The following is a 23,737-nucleotide window of genomic DNA, read 5'->3' on the forward strand; positions in this document are numbered from 1 at the left end:
GCGCGTGCCCGTCTCCGCCCGCAAGCGCGGCTGAAGATGGCGAGCCCGGCGCCTCCCGAGCACGCCGCCGAGGGATGCCCGGCTCCGGCGGTCGCGGAGCAGCCGCTGCGGCCGCGGCCGCCGCCCCGGACTCCCCCCGAGCAGCAGGGCGAGGAAGCGCAGGAGGAAGGGGCGGTGGCGACCGGCGCGGGGCCGCAGGTGGAGGAGGAGGCCGCCGGCGGGGTGGCCGCCGCCGTGACCTGGCTGCTGGGGGAGCCCGTGCTGTGGCTGGGCTGCCGCGCGGACGAGCTCCTGAGCTGGAAGAGGCCGCTGCGCAGCCTGCTCGGCTTCGTCGTGGCCAACCTGCTGTTCTGGTGAGAGCTCGGGGTGGGTGGGGACGCCCAGGAGGGCGGGTGACCTTGGGGCGCTCAGGAGCGGGCGGAGGGCGCGCTCCGGGCCGGCTGTGGGGGTACATCCTGAACCCCGCAGAGGAAGTGTCTGCCCTGCCCCACTTTCTGGGCCACCTTTCTCGAACAGGTAGACGCACACTTCAACTTTCCTCCAGAAGCACTTCCTAGTAAACAGTTGTCATCCTGCGTGTGCGTCTCCAGCGTGGCGTGGGAGGTGGTCGGCTGACCCGCATGCACCTGTACATACAGGTGTGCCCAGCGTGGTTGGAAACTTCGGCTTTTGCTTTCGAAAACTCACAGGTCTTGTCCTGCTGGCCCAAATCATGCCAGTGCAAACGTGCTTGTACTTGCGTTCGCTCCTGCACCCCGAGCAGGCATCTGGACCAGCTTGGGTACATGCTCAAGACTGCACCGCCTTCATCAGCCACCTGAGATGGGCACTGAATGATTTGTTTTTCCATTCCCTGGAGGGCTGGGTTTATAGTCTTTACTCCCTGATGAGAAAACAAGAGGCAAACAGGTGGATAGTGTACATGGCCCCGCTGCCCCGCCTCCCCTCCCCCAGGTATGTGCACGGTGTTGTAAACAGTCACACTTTCAAGTGAAGTACAAAATAGAATCTACAGGAATGTTCTCCGAGAAGCCCCTGATCAACAGGTTTGTCTCTCCAAAAAAACGCCCTTCACCAGTAAGGGCAGGGAAGGTGTCTGGCTCCTTCACCGAAGGGAAGGTCGTGTGCCCTGTCTTCTGTTGGAGGGTGGAGAAAAGCCTTCTTTGTTTGCAACTGTGTCCTGGTAATAAGCGTGATCAGCACAGTGCAGAATAAGTAGGGGACAGGCAGGAGATACCTTTTTACAGGACATAGACATATTAACCTTAAAGTTAGGAATTAAGAAAGTTCATAGAACATACACAGAATGTCATTTTCTAGGCTACCTGGACCATAACTTTGGACTAAAGAAGCTTCTTGAAAATTCTTCTGCTGATCTGTGCTTGTCGTGATTTCTCTTAGAGTGAGCTGTATCTTACCAGGGTCACTGAATGTGAATTTATTTTGGGTATTTCAGCTGTACTTGTTTCTCGTGTTTGTTCCAAATTTCTTTATCCTGTTCTGAAGTTACATGAGCCCTCAAATAAGGAGGATATAATGCATTGTGCTAGATCAAGCCACAGTCCAATAATCTTAGGACTGTGTTTCCCTCATTTTACTGATGAGGGACATGTTTTTAAGATTCTCTTAATTTTAAATTGTATTTATTTACTTAACAAACAGTTAATAGCCTCAGAGTTCAAACATTTAAAGGTTTAAAAAAAAAATGATACACATTTCAGAGATCCACCTCCATGCCTGTCTCTGGCCACCCAGTTTTCTCCCAAAGGCAACCAATTTTACCAGTTTCCTCTGTATCATTCCAAACTGTACATATTTTTTAAAATAGGGAATATTCTGTACAAACTGTGGGATACTATTTGAGCTATTCCTCTTTTTGTATGTTTTGGCAATCACTTATTTTTCACCTGCATAGAATTCTATCATAAAGATGTCACAAATTATTTAACCTTTTCCCTACTGATGGATTAAGATGGTTTCCAAACTTCTGCTATTTCAGTGTTTTAGCTGATGGCCTTGGACATGCATTATTTTGCATGTATGCAAGCATGTCTATAGTATAGGTTCCCAGAAGTGGAATTATTGGCTCCAAAAGAATGTGTATTTTTTTTTAAAGATTTATTTATTTGAGAGAGAGATGGCGCTCATGTGAGCAGGGGGAGGGGCAGAGGAAGAGGGAGAGAAAGAATCCCCAAGCAGACTTCCCACTGAGCAGGGAGCTTTCATCCAGAGCTCAATCCCAAGACCCTGGTATCATGACCTGAGCTGAAATCAAGAGTTGGATGCTTAACCGACTAAGCCACCCATGTATTCCTGTACACATGTAGTTTTGATGAATATCATTATAGAATTTCCGTGGAGTTCTATAAGTTTATACTCCAGCCAGAGCCGGCAATGTGTGTGACTGCCTGTTTCTCTATACCCTTGCCAACCGTGTTTTACCAAACTTTCTGATCTTGCATGTCAGGTAGGTGAAAAAAGGCATCCCTATTTGGTTTTAATTTGCATTTCTCTAGGTTTGGGCATTTTTTTCTTATGTTCAAGAACCATTGTAATTATCTTTTCTTTGCATTATCTGTTTATAAATAACTTTGTCCATATTTTTAGTTGTGCCAGTGGGCTTTTTTCCTGTTTATTTGTAGGAACTCTATATTAACAATGTTAGTCTAATTTCTATTATGTAAATTACAAATCGTTTTTCTATGATACATATTAAATAGCATCAATTAAAAAGAATGATTTTTGCATAAAGTAATTGAAAGGCATATTTGGTATTATTTTGGAGTGATGTCTTCCATCCATTTTATAAAACTGTTTTCTTTTTATTTTAAGTAAGCTCTGTTCCCAAGGTAGGGCTTGAACTCATGATCCTGAGATCAAGAGTCACACGCTCTACTGACTGAGCCAGGAGGGCACCCCCATCCTTTTTTTTTTTTTCTTTTTTTTGGTCTGATGGAGAGGCAAACAATGGTCAGGCATTCAGTCCAGTTATAGCTTTCTGCTTGTCTGTTTTATTTCTTCTCCTCTTTGCAGTTATCTATATTCCATGCATGTATTTTCTTTGACAGAAAGATGAGGCCCAGTTTTAAAATTCTGAAATACTTATTAGTTGTAATTTCTGATCCATTTATTAATTTCATTAAAATTTTGGTGTTCTATCTCCTTCTCTTGCTTTTGGGGTTAAAATGATATTCAGGGTCATCATTTTCTTTAAATAGTGTGCTTCTTATCAAGTGATCTTAAATTATGTGACACTCTAGCAGTCCATGTCCTAGGGACTCTAAAACTGTATTTTTTATGAGAAAAAAAGATCAGTGTTAGAAATATGAGAAACCCAAATTTTGTCTTAGGCAAAAATGATTTTTTTTCTTTAATTGACATTATTGCATTTTTGTGAAAATTAATTTTCTAAACCTTTTTTGAATGATTTAGTACCTGATCCTTGGAGTAGCTTTCAAGATTTTGAGTTGGGATTCAAAAGTTCTAACATTTTTCAGCTGTCCTTTATCCGCAAGATTTTAGGGCCACGTACTAGAAGCCCCAAATCTGAGACACGGCCATTACAAATGGGTAACACAAGGCTGCATGAAGCAGGTGTGGTGGAAGAAACAGAGAAAGCATCATTCGATGATGGAGTTTTGGGGGAGTGACAGCATAGTGGCTGGAGGAGATTATGGGGTGTTCCTGAGATAACTGTGACTGAATAAGACCCGGAGGGACAGGAATGGTTTGGGTAGATTTCATATAAAGTCAACGGCATTCCAGCCCTAAGACATTGCTCTTATATTTTGACTGATATACTGAACAGGTGCAATTAGGTGATGGTTGGTAGAGAAAAGTGAGGAGGTGATACTGGTTAGGTATTTTAGACACATCTTTGGGGGCATTGTGGTCATCTTGAATGTCAGACCGTGTGTTTGGGTTTGTTCTTTTAATAGGCAATGGGAACAAAAAAATGTCAGTGTCCATGAATCTTTTAACGGATAAGTAAATTATAATACATGCATCCCTACCTTACAATACTATATCACAGTGAGGGCACCTGGGTGGCTCAGTCGGTCGCGTGTCTGCCTTTGGCTCAGGTCACAATTTCAGGGTCCTGGGATTGAGCCGCTCATGTGGCTGTCTGCTAAGTGGGGAGCCTGCTTCTCTCTCTCTCTCTCCCTCTGCCCATCCCCTGGCTCGTGCTGTCTCTCCCTCTATCAAATAAATAAAATCTTTTAAAAAATACGATATCACAGTGAAAATAAACAGCTATAGGCAACAACGAATTTTACAAATGTAGATGAATTTTACAAACATAACTTTGGACTAAAGAAGCACACAGTATGTGTAGAATTATCCAGTTTTTTTTTCTTTAAAGATTTTATTTATTTATTTGACAGAGAGAGATCACAAGTAGGCAGAAGCCGGCAGAGAGAGAGGAGGAAGCAGGCTCCCTGCTGAGCAGAGAGCCCGATGCGGGACTGGATCCCAGGACCCCGAGATCATGACCTGAGCCGAAGGCAGCGGCTTTAACCCACTGAGCCACCCAGGCGCCTGAATTATCCAGTTTTTAAAAAGTTTTCGCATGCATTAAACTAAACAGTATTGATCAGGGCTATACACATAGGAGTTTAGAGACACAGTCTTTTCTTTCTCTCTTCTTTTTTCTTTTTTTTTCTTTTTTTTTTTTTTTTAAGAGAGGACAAAATAGGCGGGGGGAGGGGTAGAGGGAGAAGGAGAGAGAGAATCCTAAGCAAGCTGCATGTTCAGTATATAGCCCCACATGGACCTCAGTCCCAAGACCTTGAGATCATGACCTGAGCTGAAATCAAGAGTTGAACCCTTAACCAACTGAGCCACCTAGGTGCCCCTAGAAAGACCTTCTTATCCCTAAAGTCAAGGAAGTATTTATCTCTGGGAGGAGTGAGAAAGTATGACCACAGAGAGGCACATAGACAGTTCTGGGGTGTAGGCAGTGTTCTATTTTTTGGCTCTGGTGGTAGTTACATGACATTCAAGTCCTGATTATTTTAAAACTCTGTGTGTGTGTGTGTGTGTGTGTGTTCTTATCTATGATATATTTCATGAAAAATGCTGGAATACTAAATAATACTTAGAAAAATGGCATTGACTCCCAGGTCCAAGGAGTTTGATAAAACACAGACCATAGGTAGTGCCTGTCTCAAGAAGCAGGGCTTCTACAACCTGAAATAGATGGAGCAAGGACCCAACAGTCTTAGGACTGTGTCTTTCTCATCTTACCAACAAAGAACATGTTTTCAAAATTCTTTTTCTTATTTTTAAATTTTGCTTATTTTAAGAAATTGCTAATACTGCCTCACAGTTCAAAAGTTTAAAAGTACAAAAGGGTAAACAGCTTGAAGAACTCTTTCCCACGCCTGTCCCTGGCTACCCTGTTTCCTCTCAGAGGCAATCAGGGACACCACTTTTAAGCACAACATAAAATAGGATGGACCCAATGAAGCAGAAAACACTATTTTTGTTTTTAAGGGATTAACTTGGCATATACGGTCCACAAAATGCACACACCTCATGTGTACTGCCAGATACACAGGCTCATGTAACCATACAACAGTCAAGATCTAAAACATTCCCATCACTCCTAAAGATTTCTTCAAGTCCCTTCCCTGTCAGTCCCCACCCCTGGGGATTGTCTGCCCGACATCTCTATAGATTCGTCTTCCCTAAAGTTTCATGTAAATTACAGCATCTACTGTCTTTGGTGTCTGGCTTTGTTCACTCAGCATGAATTTTTTTATTTTTTAAGATTTTTAAAATTTATTTGACAGAGAGATCACACGTAGGCAGAGAGGCAGGCAGAGAGAGAGGGGGAAACAGGCTCCCCACTGAGCAGAGAGCCTGATGCGGGGCTCGATCTCAGGACTCTGAGATCATGACCTGAGCCGAAGGCAGTGGCTTAACCCACTGAGCCACCCAGGCGCCCCCAGCATGAAGTTTTGAGAGTCTTCCCTGACTTGTATATCCATTATTTGTTCTTTTTAAAAAATTAACATCTGGGGCGCCTGGGTGGCTCAGTGGGTTAAGCCCCTGCCTTCGGCTCAGGTCATGATCTCGGAGTCCTGGGATCGAGCCCCGCATCAGGCTCTCTGCTCAGCAGGGAGCCTGCTTCCCTCTCTCTCTGCCTGCCTCTCTGCCTACTTGTGATCTCTCTCTGTCAAATAAATAAATAAAATCTTTAAAAAAAAAAAAATTAACATCTAATGTATTTATTTGTTTCGGGAGTACAAGTCTGTGATTCATCAGTCTTACACACTTCACAGCACTCCCCACAGCACACACCCTCCCCAGCGTCCAGCACCCAGCCCTCCCAGCCCTCCCAGCCCTCACCCCCCCAGCAACCCTCTGTTTGTTTCCCGAGATTGAGCTTCTCTTACGGTTTGTCTCCCTCTCTGGTTTCATCTTGTTTCATTTTTCCCTCCCTTCCCCTACGATCCTCTGCCTTGTTTCTCAAATTCCTCATATCCGTGAGAGTATCTGTTCCTTTTCATTGCTGCCTAGTGTGCCATTTAAGGGACATGCCGCAATTTATCCATTTGTTAGGTGATGTTCATTTGGCTTCTTTTCAGGGTTGGCTATCACGAATAAAACTACTAAGAACCTGAGGCGCAGATCTCTGTGTGAAATGTCTGTGGTGAGACTAGGGGCAAGCTCTGAGCTGTGTTTCGTCTGGCCACGTGGCCGTTGCCTCCGATAAGGCGAGCGACGGGGCCAAATGCCGGTCGTCTTGGTCCCCACGCTGGTCGGGGTACTGAGAGTGAATGCCTTACGGGGCATTCACCCCTTGGGTCTGACTGCCCCTGTGGCCTGGAAAGCCACCCCAGTGTGATCCAGTGTTGAACCCACAGCTGGAGACCGCAGCCTACAGAGCAGTCTTTGCACGGGCTGTTTCCTTCAGGCCAGGCGGCGTTGCTTGACCGCATTACCCGCCATTTATGTCAACAGGAAAACCGCAAGAAAGTGGTTTGCTTGGGGTGACGACGCAAGGGTATAGCCGGCATCTGTGCGGTCTGCCCTGCCCAGGACCTACCATGAGTCCTTGCAGCACTCGGTTTGGAAGGTTGCAAAGTCCAATGCCCATTTGGTTTCAAGAGCCCCCGGTGTATGGTCACTGAGGGGTTCTTCCAGCTTGCACTGGAGTAGTGGCCCTCAAAGAATGGTCCCTGACCAATATGGTCCAGGGTACGCCCTGGGCACTGGTTAGAGACAAACATTGAAGTAGTGGTCCTCAAAGAGTGGTCTCTGACCAGTATGGTCAAGCATACGCCCTGGGCACTTGTTAGAGACAAAGATCGTGGGCTCCACTCCACACCTACTGAACCAGGAACCTTGGAGGTGGGACCAAAGCATCTGAATTTTCTCCAGCTCCCTGGGTGACTGGACCCACAAATTTGAGAACCACTGTGTTTGATCCCACTTTCTGGGATCACAAGCCCTCTTCTCCATAAGGCAGCATTTCCATTGGTGACAACTAAATAGTAAATATTTTCTTTACAGTGGGTTAAGCCTACCTCTTGATTATTTCTGCAGCTGCCCAAGATCCACACCCCCCTTCCCGGACAACCCTTTGTTTCAAGATGCATTCTCTTCTTCTCCTGCTGAGTCCTTTTCTCCCAGCTGAGAACTCCTGGGCTTCTTCCCTCACTGTTTTCCAGACTCTTCCAGACATGCTTCATTTAATCTGTATTCTTCCTGAATGCAGCATTCCTGAGATGATCTGACCGGTGTTTTCTTCCCCCTCTCCCCCTCCTCCTGGACAACATTCACATAACCTGAGATTTGATAATCACTCTCTTTGATAGCCGCGTTTATTGACAGTTGTTAGACTCTTATTTTATAGATATTTAAAGCTCTCTATATGTGTATATGTGTGTGTGTATATATATAGGCCTGGGCCCATATATATATATTTATATATATATATCTATCTATAGATATATCTTTGTGTGTGTATAAAATTATAATTTGTCAAACTATACTAAAATTACTAAGGACATTCATAGTACTGTATATAAATCTTACAGCAACTCGGTAAGCCAGGTATTGTTCCCTTTTTACACAAGAGGAAACTGAGGCTTGTGGGAGTTTAATTGAATTATCAAAGGGTGACTTTGACATGTACCCTTCACCAGAATATTTGCAGTGATGGAAATACTCTACATTTGTACTGCATGGTAACCTCTGTGACTATTAAGCACATGAAATGTGGTTAGTCTGACTCAGAGACTATATTTTAAATTTTATTTATGGTTAAATTTAAATAACCACATGTGACTAGCAGCTGTCATATTGAGAAGCACAGTCCTAGACCATAGTCACAGGGCTGGGTCATGAAGCCATGCCCTCTCCCCACAAATTTAGTGTTGTTTTGGTTTTTTCATTTTACTATGTCATCTAAAGAGAAGATAGATTACAGGAGCCAATGATTAGGGCTTATATGTTGCAGCATTACAGTATTATACTTAATGATCTGTTGGAAGAATGCTGTTTCTGCGTTAGGAGGGATTTTTTTTTTCTTTCTTTAACTTGATAGCCGGTCTAGTCCATATTCCTCACTTATCTCTGCTCCAGCTCAGCAATCAGACGTGGTTGAACGTCTGCTCCAGACCCACGTGGTGCCGGCTTACTGGGTATACCAGAAGTCCCAGTCTGTGTTTGTCTCTGAGGACTTACACTCTGGTTTAGGAGGCATGGTTGGTCCAGTGAATTGATTGAAACACTACACCACGATTCTGAATTGTATGCCACAGCCCCCAGAGCCTTACAGTTTTGGAATACTGGAGATCAGGAGAGCTGGAGTGGTTAATGAAAGCTCTGTGTGGATTATTGATCATATAGACCTTAAAGAGAAGATATAATTGTAAAAGTAAAGATTAACGAAGAGGGACAAAGCCAGAAATAAATGGGGGGTAAGCACCGGCTGTTGCCAGCATGGGGAGACCTGCCTCACACTGAGGGTACGTTCTGGGAAACGTGGAATATAAGTTATTATTCTTGGATCTGAAACATTGTAAGATATTCCAGAGGTTTGGTGAACTGAGCCGGACCGAGGATACTCCCTCAGCCTGAATAGGGTGGGGGTAGTTCAGAAAAGTCTTGCCAGACAGAAAGGCTTTAGTTCATTGGAAAGAGTCATGAACTTTTTTGTACTCAGCATTTAGCAGACATTTCTCGAGCGGTGGTCTCATGTGCCTGTTCTTAGACACAATGGCTCTTTCATGAGTTCCCATGGAAGGCGGTCTTTGAGACCTCAGTATCTTAGCACCAGGAACTTCTAGTTGAGGACCTCAAAGACAAGGCTGTTTTTACTAGAAGAATACTCCTTCTTGAAACCATCAGCTTTTCCTCTCTCATAACTCCAAAGCTCTTCCTTAGTGATTTTGCACAATTTTATGATTATGCTATTTGGATAATAACTTTACCTCAGCTTCTTTTTTCTACTCCTTTTTTCCCCCTTTAATCCTGTTGTGCATGACTGTTTCTAAATTGCTGGACAGATTCAAATGAGTACAAATAAATGAGGTGTATCATTATTACTAGCTGCTGGGAGTACAATGATGACTAAGACACAGTCTGACTCCTGGGGAGAGAAAGGGATTAGTAAGCAAATAATTCTAATGCAAGGTTATGCTGTGCACACCAAATGATCACACATGGGCCCAGAAGAAGCAACAGAATTTCCTTAGATAACCCACAGGGGACTATGGGGACGGGGCAGGAGACAGGAGGATCGGCATGTGAAAAGTCAAAGAGAGCTAATACAGGTTGAGTCGTGGTTGTGTACTAGATGCTCAGTTAATTCCTGGAAGCTTGAACAATAGCACTGGCGCATGCTCACTTCTGCAGACAGACGAAGAAACCGACAGAAAAGGAGGAGGGGAGAGGATGAGACCAGAAAAGAGGGGAGGGAAGAGCTGGTTTATGTGCTCCGGGGAATACCCAGAAGTGAGGTTGGAAAGAGAGATGCTGGGGCCGGTTTATGAAGGGCTTACTCTCGGGCCATGCCAAGGAATTGGGACAACATCAAGCAAGCAATTTCTACCTATCCCCCTAATATAGATAGCATCATGTTAGACCCTTTCTTCTGAAACCTCCATTCAAAAAATCAACAAATATTTACAGAGGGTCTACTCTACTGACGCCGTTTAGGCGCTGGAGATATAACGGTGGACACGGAACGTGTAGGTAGGCTCTCTCTTTTCACGGAGCTCGCATGCCAGTGGCGGAAATGGCCCGAGAAAGACGACAAATAAATACAGAAAAGGCTAGAAGCAGCTGGAGGCTCTGGAGGAAACAAGCAGGGACAGGGGACAGGGAGGGACAAGGAGGCGCTACTTTGCTGACGTGGTCGTTGCCGGCGCCTCAGGGAGTGACCTGGAACGGACACCCGAAGGACGAGTTGGGGAGCGGTCCCGTCCGCTCCCTCTGTGGTGGAACGTGCCAGAGGAGACGGCCTGTGCAGAGGCCCTGCGTGCGGTGGGCCTGGGTGTGAACAGCATGGCGAGGAGTGTGCGGCTGCAGGCCGGGTGAGCAAGGGGGAGACGCCATGGGGTTAGCCCGAAGTCCACACAGCAGCTGGGCCGTATTCTGCTTTTTGCCTTTCCTCGGCCCCCCCTGGATGAAGGAGGAGAGCGAGAGCCTGGGACCGGAGACCAGTTAGGAGCCTCACAGGAGCACGGGGCGGTGAACAGAGGCAGTAGACGTGGGGCAGAGGCCATGGCTTCAGGGGGAGGGAAAAATCTGGAGGAAAAACCGCGAGTACCGAGTGACGTGGGGGGTGGGAAGAAAGAGCTGGAGGGTCTACAAGGAGGGGCTGCCACGAACCCGCACGAGAGTCCCTGAGATGCAACAGGTTGAGGCCACGGGGAAGAAGGGCGACCTGTCCAGTCTTGGGGCGTTGAATTGGACGTGCCTGTGGGCCGCGCGGTGAAGCTGACCGAGTACATCCCTCCGGGCCCAGCTCCGTGGGCCGGCGCTCAGGGGACAGATGGCTGCAGTACGGGGTTGGGTAAGTGGGGGTGCCGGTGTGGGCAGGCGGGAAATCCTGGGGGAGCACTGACTGGCTAGCAACAGGAGGACCTGGAGGACGGTGTTGAGGAAACTCGTCACCAAGATGGGTGCCCCCAAAGAACGGGTTCACAGCAACGCTGGAGCACGGTGGGCCCCAGAGGGAGGCGCCCGGAAGAAGCCAGGTCCGCCAACTCCCCAGGGCGTCAGCCAGCTTCCCGGTGCAAGGGCTCCTTCCTGGCCCTGGTGGGAGCAGCGTCTGCTGGGGCCTGGCCGTCAAGGCGCAGCAGAAGGGACGGCTTCTCACTTCCGTCCTCCTGGCCACTTCACGATTTGGCTGGCTCCCGACCTGGCCCAGAGAATTCGAGCAGTTTCCAAAATTCATACTCTGTAGCCCATTGAGATAACCTACTTGAATGTGAGAAGGTGCGCGTTAAAGCTGTTCCTATTTGCCTTCCTGTAGAGTCCTACCCCGTCCCCTCTATGCCGTTGTCCAGGTGCTGTGAGACCTCCGGGTGGGTCCTCCAGAGGACACTGGGGCTGGGGGGGCTGGAGGCGGTGGCGGGGAGAGGTTGAGGACATGGGACAGGAGAAGTGACGCAGGGATTCTGGGGGAGGACGCAGGAGGCTGCGCTGAGAAGGACTCCTCTTCCTCAGAAGCGTGAGGACAAGGCGGGGGCAGGTGGGCCTGTCCTGGAGGTGGCCGGGAGCCCTGTGTGGCGGTGGAAGGCGGAGAAGATCTATTTAGGGCACTGATGGCCAGTGAGCCTGGCTACAGCCTTCTCGGAGAAGGAGAGCAGGAAGTCGCAGATAACTGGGGGGAAAACTCTCAAATATGTTGTTTTCTTGGCATTATTTATGTTTAGCTCTTTCTTTAGCGAATCCATGTTTATCGGGTTCCTGTATTTTCATCTTTGCCCTCATAGACCATTTTTTTCCCAAGGTGCACTTTAGTCTCTACTAGTTTAACAGTCAGTATTTTGAGGGGCAGTTCCCATTTGCTTAAAGAATAAGCTCCGATGTGTCCATGGTGTCCGTATATCATGACAGACATGCTTTTTAGAAGCATACAATGCTTCGCTATTGTCAAAGATCCTTCTAGAACATTCTCCAGCGTGCTTTTTGTTCTCTGCAGATTTCCGTGCATTTGGGAAAGAAATCTGTCTGTCTGGGAATGAAAGGGACAGTGCCTGAGTGGAGCACCGTGGGCCCATGGGTGTGGCCACTTGCCTGCTCTAGATGGAAGGAATCTTAAAACCAGGGAAAGAGCAGGAGCCACCAGGGGCCAACCAGCTGACTGAAGCTTCCTGATGAAAGGTTAAGCAGAAAGCTCACTCTTGCTGTGGCCTCCCAGGTTCACTGGGTTTCTAGATAAACTGATCTGGCTACTGTGTAACAAGGCAGGTTTCACCAGACAGAGCTGGGTGCCCGATGTTGTAGCCTTGCATGATTTCACATCATGGTGCCTGCAGAGGTCATCAATTTTAACGACCATTTACCGGACGCTGCTGGGCACTGGATGTACTTACTCTCTTACTGAATCCTCCTCTGACCCAGCATGGGACCCGAGTCCCCTGTTGCAAGAGGGATACCGATGCTCCGGGCCTTTAAGTGACTTGTCCCAAGGTGAAAGAAAGCATGTGGCAGAGCCGCCATTCCAATCAGGCTTCTGGTATGTTCTTCTCTCAATAAGACTCTTCTGCAAGGGAGGATTACTGTATAAAATGAGACATGATTTTATACAGCTTATTGCGTCTGTTTTCTAGGACAAAGTTAATTCTCCAATGAAAGTATCAGCTGCCTCCCACATAGCTGGGTATGTCTGCTCTAGGGAAAGAAGTGAATTTATTTTTCCCAGTAAAATTTCAGCCCCAACCACCGCCCTCGCCCCAGCTCCACTCTGCCGCCTTGGTGTTGCCATTTGAGGCATGAATGAGCCAGACTGCGTGTGCACTGGTCCGAGATGTCAAATGGTCCAGCACGGTCCTCTTTCAGGTGCCCTTTGGGCGGGCCCTCCAGACTCAGGGGTAGCTCTTTCTCCATAGGTCAGTGGTCCAGTGGACTCCTGCCTGTTCTCGGAGGCTGCACTCCTGTGTACTCTGGGATGGGACATCTTGCTTAGTGTTTGGGAAATGACATCTTTAAGGGGCACTCTTCTGTATCCCGGCTGGGGTTGGGCTGACCCCGGCGGCAGTGCCTTTATGGAAGGGACCCAAGAGGAGGTCAGGAGAGCCCAGATCACCCTGCTTCTCCTGTGGCCCATGTGCAAAGCCATCATGCTCTGCAGCTGTTCACGGCCCCAGGGCCACGCCTTCTGGGGCTCGAAGCTGGCCCCTGGAGTCCCCCCGCCCCGGGGCTTCCTGTTAATTTCAGTGGTCCACCTGCCTCTATCTTACCCCGTGCCTTGCGCCATTTGAAGCTATTTTATTTCTCCCTGTGTGGGTTCTGATTCTTAGAAACTTAGGAGAACTTTGTTGACTACGACCTGGGTCGAAGAAAAAACCCTACAGTTAGAATATGTAGAATGATAATGCGAATCGTGCACGTGAAATGCAGTCACTGTGTTTCTTTGTGTACACGGGCTTGTGCTCTCTGTCAGGTCAATTGATTCCACCAGACTTTTAATAAAAACAGTGTCTCTCTCCCTGCCTCTCCCCAGGCCCCAGTCTTGGTTCTCAAAGCAACTGTTGTTATTTTTCTGCTTTTTAGGTCTGTTTTTAGGCTTTTCTAAGTAATATCCTTACAATGCCATTCCTTTTTTTTTTCTTATTTTTGGACAATTATAAACAATTTCTTGACATTTTTTTGAGGGATAATTGGCATATAATGTCAAATAATTAGTTTCAGATAATCAACATGAAGATTTTATATTGGTATATATCTCAAAATAATCACCACAGTGTGTCTAATGACCGTCTGTCACCAGACTTAGTTACAAGTTTTTTTTTTTTTTTTTTTATGCCATTTCTTGACTTAGCTATCTGAAATACTATTTTTTCCCTCCCACCCCGGCCCACATATCCACCGTTCCCTCCTCCATCCACTCTACTGATGTCATCGGTTGGGGTCCAGTCACTGACTTGTAAGCATTGTTCATACAGGAGGTAAGGAAAATGCCCCATTTGCAGTTCCTTCCTGGTCTAGCTTTATTTTGCTGTCACTCTTAGCATTTTTTTTCTATTTGATCTTTTTAACTCTCCAACATTTCTAGAAAACTCCCTTCGGTCAAGGGCAGACATGTTAGGCTGACCTGTCAGTCTCTGTCCTTTTTACCTCTCCCTTGGAGCCGTCCTGCTGGAGCACCCCCCCCCGCCCCCCGCTGTTCCAGTCTCCTCTCCTTGTCTCCTGGGTCTCCTGGCCCCATACAACATCCACACTGTTGCCCACTCCTCCTTGCCTGCGGCACAACCTCTGTTACTGGATCCCTGCTGAAAACGGGCTCAGGAGAAAGTTAGCAACCTGAATGGGTGAGCCCCCATTTCTTCTTGAGAATTTTCATGGTAACTTAAGATTTTCTTTCTTTCTTTCTTTTTCTTTTTTTTTTTTTTAAGATTTTATTTATTTATTTGACAGAGAGTGGGAGAAAGAGCATGAGAGCACAAGCAGGGGGAGAGGGAGAGGGAGAAGCAGATTCCCCACTGAGCAGGGAGCCCGATGCAGGGCTCCATCCCAGGACCCTGGGATCATGAGCTGAGCCGAAGGCAGACGCTTAACAACTGAGCCACTCAGGCGCCCCAATGGTAGCTTAAGATTTTCTGATGTTAATTTGAGTTCTTCATTTGTTTTCATTCTGCTAGTAGACTCTTTCTCGGTGAACTCTTCATCACGGAGAGAGCACATTGCCTAGCTTTGAGAGCGTACAAAGGAAGCCCGTGTTTTGAGAACTTGCCTGCAGAAGCCATCTTGACCCACCCTTCCAGCTAATTGCCAGTTTGGCTCGGGTTAGAGGTCTGGGTTGGGAATAATTTCCCCTTAAAGTTTGAAGCATGGCCCGCCCTGCCTGCTTGCTTTTGTCCAGTGTTGCTTTTGAGCAGATGAATGACTTTCCAAAGCCTCATCTCTTCTAGATGTTCTGGAGTTGGTCTGGCTATGGATTTATGATTTCTGGTGTTTAGGTAAGCAGGGACCAGATCACGCTGCTGTTATTCTTACTCATGCTTTAGGTCTTCAGTGCAAGCTGAAAGCAGTTTTTTTTTTTTCTTTTGGCTTTCATGCCTTAAGGACCCAGTCTTTGCTTGCAGCATAAAAGCTGTGTGTGACTTTCGTAGTCTGTTCTCTAGGTGGGTGGGGTTGAACACAGGGCTTCTGTGTGTATCCCAGGGGTGTTCACTCAGGAAACAGCATGAGTGGGGCTCCCCAGAGTTGTTGAGGGAGGCTTTCCTGGCTGGATGCCGTAGGCTTTGCTGAGCCGAACCTGGGGGGCTGGGTGTCAGGCCTGGCACGTGGCCTGGCTTTGCATGAGCACAGGGGATCCTAGAATGGGCTGCGCTGAAAACGATCAAAACGCAGAGTGAATTTGTGCCTTGACCTTGTCAGCACAACGCTCAAAGCAAATACTTGAACTTGTCACGGACAGGATGCGCTGAGTTGAAGAGAGCGCCGGTGCTCTGTGTTTTTGATTTGGGTTGGAGCTTAGTGCTACATCGGTGCCGATTTCTGCTTGCCAGCTTCCCAGCGGCCACCCTGGCACGTTTTGCTTGTGTTTCACTGGGTTGTGTAGCACCGAAAGTGGCGTGCGTTCAGAGCAACAGATTTCAGCCAAAGAAGGAATGGAGCAGATCTGTTGGAATCATCCAGGACCCCGAGTTCCCCGGTTCTTTGCAAGTACTAACCCATGCTCAGTATTTAAAAGAAGCTGCTTCTGTCTGTGATCATGCTGAGCTAGCCCTGACCTAGGAAACCATGTCATTTATTTTGTTAGCTGCTAAATAGAGCCTTTCCCAAGAAGGCACCTGTGTGATGAAAGGTAGAGGATCTCTGCTCTCATTTAATCACCTGGCCGTCCCGGTGAAGAAACTGAGTCCCAAGGCTCCCCAGGGAGCTGGTGGCAGCACGGCCCGTATCAGAGACTCCTGACCCCTTTGTCTCAAAACCGCATGGCCCTGACTGCTGAACGGTGAGCATCATGAAACGAGGGAGCCAAAATAAAATGCTCCCAACTGCCGGAATCACCGACGGTAGTTTGCAGGTGGAGATTTTACTCTCTTGATCCAACCACGTCTTTGGGGGCCCGAGAATGTGGAGCGAGTGAATTGACCGACCTCCCCACGATCTGCCAGGACCCTCCAAAGCTCCGAGCAGTGCTCCTCGGGCATTGGCTTCAGACTTCACACTCCCTTCCTCTCCACCATCAAGTGAACCAGAGTTAGTGAAAAGTCACTCTTGGCCAAAGGAGACTTTCTCCCGCTCTCTGTATAATGGCTCGCGTTTGACTACCTCTCCTTGAAACAAGATGCCCAACGTCCAACTCGTGCAGTACAGCCTTCTTTCAGATGATGAGGACAAGTCCATCCTGGAAAACCTTCTGTAAGAATTCTTGTCACTTAAAAACTCATTTGCCATTCAAAGGAGAAACATTTTTATGTGCCTGAATTACAAATGGATACTTGTTTTTACTAGAACAATAGCAAGACCTGTCAAAATAGACAAGAGTCGCTTTCATAGTTACCAACATCATAGTTATCAAACACAACTTAAGGGCTTTTGTTGTTGCTAATAAAATCTCTAAAAGAACTGCTGACCTTTTCTCCTCAAGCTCTTCTGTTCGTTCACAGAAAGCAGGCATGCACTCAATGTCTTAAAAAAAAACTAAAGGTTTCTTGGGAAATAAAAGCGAAATGTAAAACTAAAAACCAATGTTGTCCTTTAAAACAGCATGAGGGGAGGGGCGCCTGGGTGGCTCAGTGGGTTAAGCGGCTGCCTTCGGCTCAGGTCATGATCTTAGGGTCCTAGGAACGAGTCCCCCATGGGGCTCCCTGCTAAGTGGGGAGCCTGCTTCTCCCTCTGCCTGCCCCCCCACCCCGGCTCATGCGTGGCCTCTTTCTCTGACAAATAAATAAATAATATCTTTTTAAAAAATCTCATTAAAGAAGAAAAGAACAGCATGATTTAGGGAGTGTGGGATTCCACCATGAGTCAGAAAGTGATCATTCATCTGGGGCTCTGGGGCTCATACTTGCATAAAATCCAAATCTATCTTTGTGTGCGGAAGGAGGGACGTTATAAGAAACTGTTTCTGCAGTTGAGTTCCTGTACCTTGAATGGACACTATAGGATGGAAACCCTATTTCATCTACAAATGCATCTTTTTAGGAATGCATTATTTTCTTGGACTGCCTTTTGGATTTAACTTCCAGATGCACTCACAGTAAATTCAAAACAACTTCACTGATGTGTGTAACTTCAAAAAGTTTTAGTGGGAGACTTTCAACATTTTATTACCGTAGTTTATGAGAAAATGGTGTAGTAAATTTTCAACTTTCTTAAAAATGATATCTTAATTAGCTATTAAGATATCATTTTTAAGAAAGTTGAAAATTAGTTGAAGATCTTTAACAACAAAGTTCTGTCTTCAGCTCAAGTTTTGTTTATTAGGATAGATATTAAAATATAAACCAATGGAAATGGAAAATATGATTTTAAAATTGCTTTTTTGAAATTCACTAGTATCAGGAACACTAGCTTTCCTGTATCAAAATGGATATTGATCATTTCCATTAAAATTTTTCACTTTAAATAATATCACTAAATATAGCTGAAAAGCTGACATGGTTGTATAATTTTTTAAGATTTATTTATTTTAGGGAGAGAGTAAGCACAAATGGGGAGAGGGATAGAGGGAGAAAATCTCAAGCAGACTCTGTGCTGAACACAGAACCCGATGTGGGGCTTGATCCCAGGACCCTGAGATCATGACCTGAGCTAAAATCAAGAGTCGGATGTTTAACTGACTGAGCCACCCAGATGCCCCCACATTTATATATTAATGTCATGTATGATTAAGACACTGGGTTCTGTATATGTGCCAGCTCTCAGCTCTGTTGCTGCCCATGAATCTCTGCTATGTCGGGGGTTTACCTGGTGCAGGCAGGTGCGTGTCTTATGAGCCCATGGTTGACACATACCTATGGCATTCAAGAGCATGGCTGTTAGTGAAAGAACCATTCTTGGGCTACAGTCCCTGGAATGTCAGTGCTGGTCTCTGGCTTCTAGTTGGAACTCCCAGCTGCCTGATGAGAAGCCCGGACCTATGTCGGCATTGGTATGGCTTTCATTGTAAGTATGTCTGCCTGGGCTCGAGGGAGGCACATCTGCCACCACCCCCGCTGTTCTGGAGGTGAGGATGTTGGCCGGGACACCGTTCTCTTTGTCCTCTTTGACCTGACCAACCACACTGTTGCAACAGGCCTTGGCACAGTGGCGTGTTAGGACTGCCGTACTGACTTCCAATAGGCTGTGAGAAGTCTGGTTGGTCTTCCCTTAAAGAAATCACAGTTGATCTAAGCAGAGATCCAGGGGCCATCCATATGATTGGTTGCTCTCCCCAAAAGTCTTCAAAAACTGTCCAGAAATTTTGATGCTTCCCATACCATTTTTTTCTTTTTAGTTATTATTTTCAGGAGAGTGTGCTCTTGGGAATTTATGATTAATGATTACATTAATTACATGCCTGATTACTTAATTATGATCATTGGCTTATTTATTAAGCAAATATTGAATGAGCAACAATGCAAGAAAAATGCTGAGTACCGGGACGCCTGGGTGGCTCAGTTGGTTGAGCAGCTGCCTTCAGCTCAGGTCATGATCCCAGCGTCCTCTGTCTGCCTGTGCTCACTCTCCCTCCTCTCTCTCTGACAAATAAATAAATAAAATCTTAAAAAAAAAATGCTGAGTACCTGCTGTCAGCCAGGTAATGATCTCGTGCTGGAGTGCCACCAGCGAGAGGGAGAGGCGGGCCCTTCTCTTATGTGACCTAAGGGTTGGTGTCAGGAAGAGCAGACGGTAAACAAATGCACAAGCAAGTAAACACACGAGCAGAAATCAAGACGAGTACTACAAACGGAAAAGGTTAACCTGGAAGAGCCAGGAGTGGACTAACTTGACTGCAGGCTGCCAAGGAGATGACTGACTTTGCAGCATCTTTTTGACTGAATGGGACCACGGTCCACACGGTGATGCCTTGATTCATTCTTGTGCCTTTGCCAGCCTTCTGAAAACAAACACCTTTTGCTAAAGAACTTGTGTCCTCCTGGATCAGGATAGCCAGGTCCTCTGGGGCATGGCTGATTGGAAGTTCTGAGGTCGCTGACCACACGGTTGGGGGTTGTTTTATGAAGATGGTTATTGACTCAAAGAGGGCATCACTGTCCTTCAGACAGTTTCCCCTCCCATTCAGGGCTCCTCTGACTGAAATGCAAGCTCATGGTTGACTCATAGACCGTGCTCTGCTCTGGCTCACGGGCTTGCCGACTCTGTTTGTGGTTGGACGACGGTGTTTCCTGTTACTGCTCATGTTTAACATCAAGTGTTACAAACATAGACACTGAGTTTCTCAGTGGGGGGAGCTTAATGAGAGACTGTCATCTTATCACATATTGTTTTATTCTTTTCCCCTGCATTGTTTTTCACCGGGACCGGCTGTCTTGTTTGGAGAGTTACTATGGCCCTGGGAATCTCAGGTAGAATTATCAGGAGAGACATGTGTTTTCCATTAGAGCTTGGTGAGGGCTGGGCTGAGGGTGTGTCTCTCTTGTTTAATTAGAGAAAGTTGTTAGGGTTGTTTCTACCACTGTGTACTGCCCACGTGTGTACACCAAGGGGCCAGGGAATGGGCAAGTCTGCAAAGGGAGCACCTTCTAGGTCACCCGTGTGAGTTTTTAAACGGAGTGTGTTAGGAGAGATGGCCCCTTTAACCCCACCCATCCCTGTTCCTCTGGTTCTTCCTATTTTATAGCACCCTTTTGGTAAAGAGTGAAAAGCATTAAAAACAAAGAGATATACCCAAAAGCTCACTTTTAACCAGTTGGGATGGTTCAGTTCGTTATTGCTTTCAGTTCATTATGGTGACATTTGGGCTTTCAAAGTGGGCTTGGCATGGCCGTCTGTGATGTCCACTTACTTGACTCACCTGCTGTGTTGTCTGATTGATTCTTTCCACATTAAGAAGCTATGGAAAGGTTCACTGTGTTAGTTGTCTTCTCTTATGGGGGTGCCCTAATGATGATGTATTAAGTTCTTACAATAGGCTAGAGGGTCTGATCAAGATTCATTTGCCTCAAAAGGGATTGGTTGGAACTAGGGAGGCAGAGCCCGGCAGGGCTTCCTGTGAGGATTGGGAGGAGAGGGTACAAGGACGCGCTGGAGAACGAGGCTAACTTACAGAACAGAACCAAGGCAGGTGGGGGCCACAGGGAGGTGTGGGGTTGAAGTCCCACTGTTTGCGCCCTTGAGTTTTTGGAGTAAAGGAGATGGAGAAATAAAAGGACCAATTGCACCTGTGGTAATGTCATCAGTTGTAGAACTGCAGAGTGCTTCGCTTCCTTCTGGGACTGTGGACAGGCTCAGGTACATTGGGGTGGGTTTTTGAATGGAATGTGGACATGAGCTGATGAGTGGTTGACCATAACTGAATGGACATTTGGTTTTTTTAAAAAAGGTTATGTATGTATGTGTGTATGTAACCTCTATACCGAACATGGGGTTCAAGCTCATGACCCCAAGATCAAGAGTCCTATATTCTTCCATCTGAGCCAGCCAGACACCCCTGAATGGGAATTTAAAAAGCAGGAGTTGAAATAATGATTGTTCTTTCATCTCTGCTTTCTGGAACCTTCTGGTACTTTAGATCAGTCGATTAAAGTGAGATACCAAGGGGCTTTACAAGTAGCTTGTAAATAGAATTTGTGAACAGGAGGCAGTAAGACCCAATTCCTTCACTTATAGGCTGCATGGTTTTGCACACATTACTCCAGCCTCCTCTACTTACGAATATATAGCCGTGTGTCTTACTTCATTGGGTTGTTGAGAAACATAAAACGATATGCCGAGGTGAAAATATCCAGCATGTGATAGGTTCCCGTTACGTATCAGTTCATTTCTTAGGTGCGCCCAGAAAGGTTCACTGAATTCGTTAGTGTGTGTCCCACTCACTTAAGAGCTATTCTTAAGGGATGCCTGGGTGGCTCAGTTGGTTAAGCAGCTTCCTTCAGCTCAGGTCATGATCCTAGCATCCTGGGATCGAGTCCCACATCAGGCTCCTTGCTTGGCAGGGAGCCTGCTTCTCCCTCTGCCTCTGCCTGCCACTCTGCCTGTGCTCACTCTCGCTCCTCTCTGACAAATAAATAAATTAAAAAAAAAAAAAAAGCTATTCTTAGAAGCATCTTCGGCACCTACCTGCCCTATACCTATACCCAGCATCTGCATTTATTTATCTAAGGAGGAGGAAGCCTCAGACTTCAGTGTGAGATTTGGATCAGTATGCAGACAGCCTCTATGTTTCGAGTTTGTGGATTCCGAGAGTGTTTGAATGGGAAACACCTCCAGAGATCTTGCCTTCTTCCCTTTTAACCCTCTGGTGCTACATTGCAGTGCATAACTTTGGTCGGATCTCTCTTTTCCTCTTCTAGCTCCTTCCCGTGGCTGAATCTGGTAGTTAGTATGTAGCTTGCTGGTAACTCAGCTGGAGTGGGCGGCACAGACTGACTCACCCACCTGCTTCTGGGGTAGGTGCAAGGCAAGATGCATTGGTGGATATTATACACTAGGTGGAGCTAAAGAGCCCATTGCACATCCCCTCCTTCCCCTACACCCCTCCCCTACCCCCACCCTAGGGATGCTCCTTGTTTGATTTGCTCATGGCTTTTTTCATAATCCCAAAGCCAGAGGAGAGCAGGCCTGATTTCACTTCGCCTTGACCTCACATGAATTTGGTTCCTCTCCAGCCGTGCCTTTGGCTTCTCCCATTCCCTGGGCTCAAGAACACAAACTCCCTGCTGCTCCACGCCACTGCCCTCCTGTTTCATCATCAGGCCTTGCTGATCAGGGCACATTCCTTGAATTCATGGTATTGTCACCGCCCTTTTCTACTAGAGGCAGCCTAGCTCCCTCCTCCACTGCCTGCGCTCCTCTGATGGCCGTGAACCAACGTTTCCCTGCCTATGGGTGCCTTCCAGAATGTCTCATCTCCCCGTAGAAAGTCTCTCCTGTCTTTTTTTTTTTTTTTCCTTCAGTTTTCTCTCTGGCTTCTAATTCACTTTTTTTGGCCATCACAACTAAAGAAATACTTCTCTAGGAGAAAAGACTTCTAAGTTTTATTTAGTCTTTGATTGGTCATTGATAGAGTCATTACTTCCCTTCATGATTACTCTCTTTCCAAATTATTTTAAACTATATATTTTATTGACTTTGAAGAAACATATCTCCCTCTCCCCAGCATACACGCATGTTTAAACTGATCTGAAGTTGAGATGTATTTTCATCTGACCATTCTGAGAACCATGATTATTTGCCAGCTTTTTCTTTTTCTCTTAGTGATGCATACTTTAAGGTCCTAAAGGCATCTTCAGACATTGTTTTGCCATGTTCTTTATCAAAGGCCAGGAAAAATGAAAGCCAAGTTTCGTTGAGATTTAGAATCTTTGTAATATTAGGGAAGACGGTTACCAGCATGCCTCACTCTGGAGAAGATGACAGAGTTATCTTCCAGCAAGATGGAATGATCTGGACTTTGAATAATGTTGGATAAATCATGCCTCATGAGGCCCTTCTTGGACGATTTGAGCTACAATAATATTGCATAAAGCCAACATACATAAAGGACTCTCTCTAGGCGAAGTCTATGGTTATATATATTTCAGTAAAGGAAAACAGAACTAGCCTTTTGGATCTCTAGCTCAGAAGAGTTTTGAAGCAAATATTGCTACAGATTAATTCCCACCTTGTAACCTTGGAGAGTTCCAGTGCTTTTGTCCCTAGATTTCCTTTCCTTGAAGACAAAAAATTGGTATTTTTGCTGTCGACATCATTTGTTTCCTAAGACAAAATGGGTTATGCTGTACCCGGAAGCGAGGGTTAGAGTTTCACATGAGGGACACACTGAATATTATCCTTTTTGTTCATAACCAGAGAAGTGTTTTTTAGAGGCTTATTTGTTTTAGAGAGGAGGGGGCAAAGGGCAAGGGAGAGAGAGTCTCCAGCGAGCTCCCCACTGAGCCCAGAGCCCAGGGAGGAGTTCAGTCTCGTGACCCCAGGTCAGACCTGAGCTGAAGCCACGAGTCCGACACATAACCAGTGTCCCCACCCAGGTGGCCCCAGAACCAGGGAAGACTTTTGTTTGTTTTGTGAGTTTTCCTTTTATTTGCTTTATGACCAATTTAGCTCGTCGAGCCTTTTAATTTGGCCTTGAACACTCATCATGAAGAAGTGGAAAATTCAGTTAGCTTTTCCTTGTCGAATGGATACAGAACTAGTAAAACAAAATTTTTTTTTTTTAAGAGATTAGTAGTTAGCCACGAGTGCTGCCCACAGAAGGTAGCTCTGATACCTTTGCCTCCTTTCCCATCACACTGTCCACAGAGCCCGGCGCCTGCCCTGCCCTCCACCCGCATGACCTCCGTGCTGGGATTTCCTCCACTGCCGAGGCTGAGTGGGGTCCTCCGTGCGTGGGGGGTGCTTGCAGGCCAAAAAGGGACGAGGGAAAACGGTGTTC

General features: G+C 46.4%; 1 protein-coding gene across 1 annotated transcript in view; it reads left to right on the forward strand.

Moving 5' to 3' along the window:
- Positions 1-21: 21 nt before the first annotated feature.
- Positions 22-23,737, forward strand: part of RETREG1 (reticulophagy regulator 1) — a 126,908-nt gene continuing 103,192 nt past the window's right edge. Inside the window, exon 1 of the mRNA XM_044233646.1 lies at positions 22-353. Within this exon, the coding sequence (XP_044089581.1) occupies positions 37-353 (317 nt within the window). The 5' untranslated portion in view covers positions 22-36. The remainder of the gene's footprint in view (positions 354-23,737) is intronic.

This window comes from Neovison vison, chromosome 1 (assembly GCF_020171115.1).
Source record: "Neovison vison isolate M4711 chromosome 1, ASM_NN_V1, whole genome shotgun sequence".
NCBI classification, from domain to species: domain Eukaryota; kingdom Metazoa; phylum Chordata; class Mammalia; order Carnivora; family Mustelidae; genus Neogale; species Neogale vison.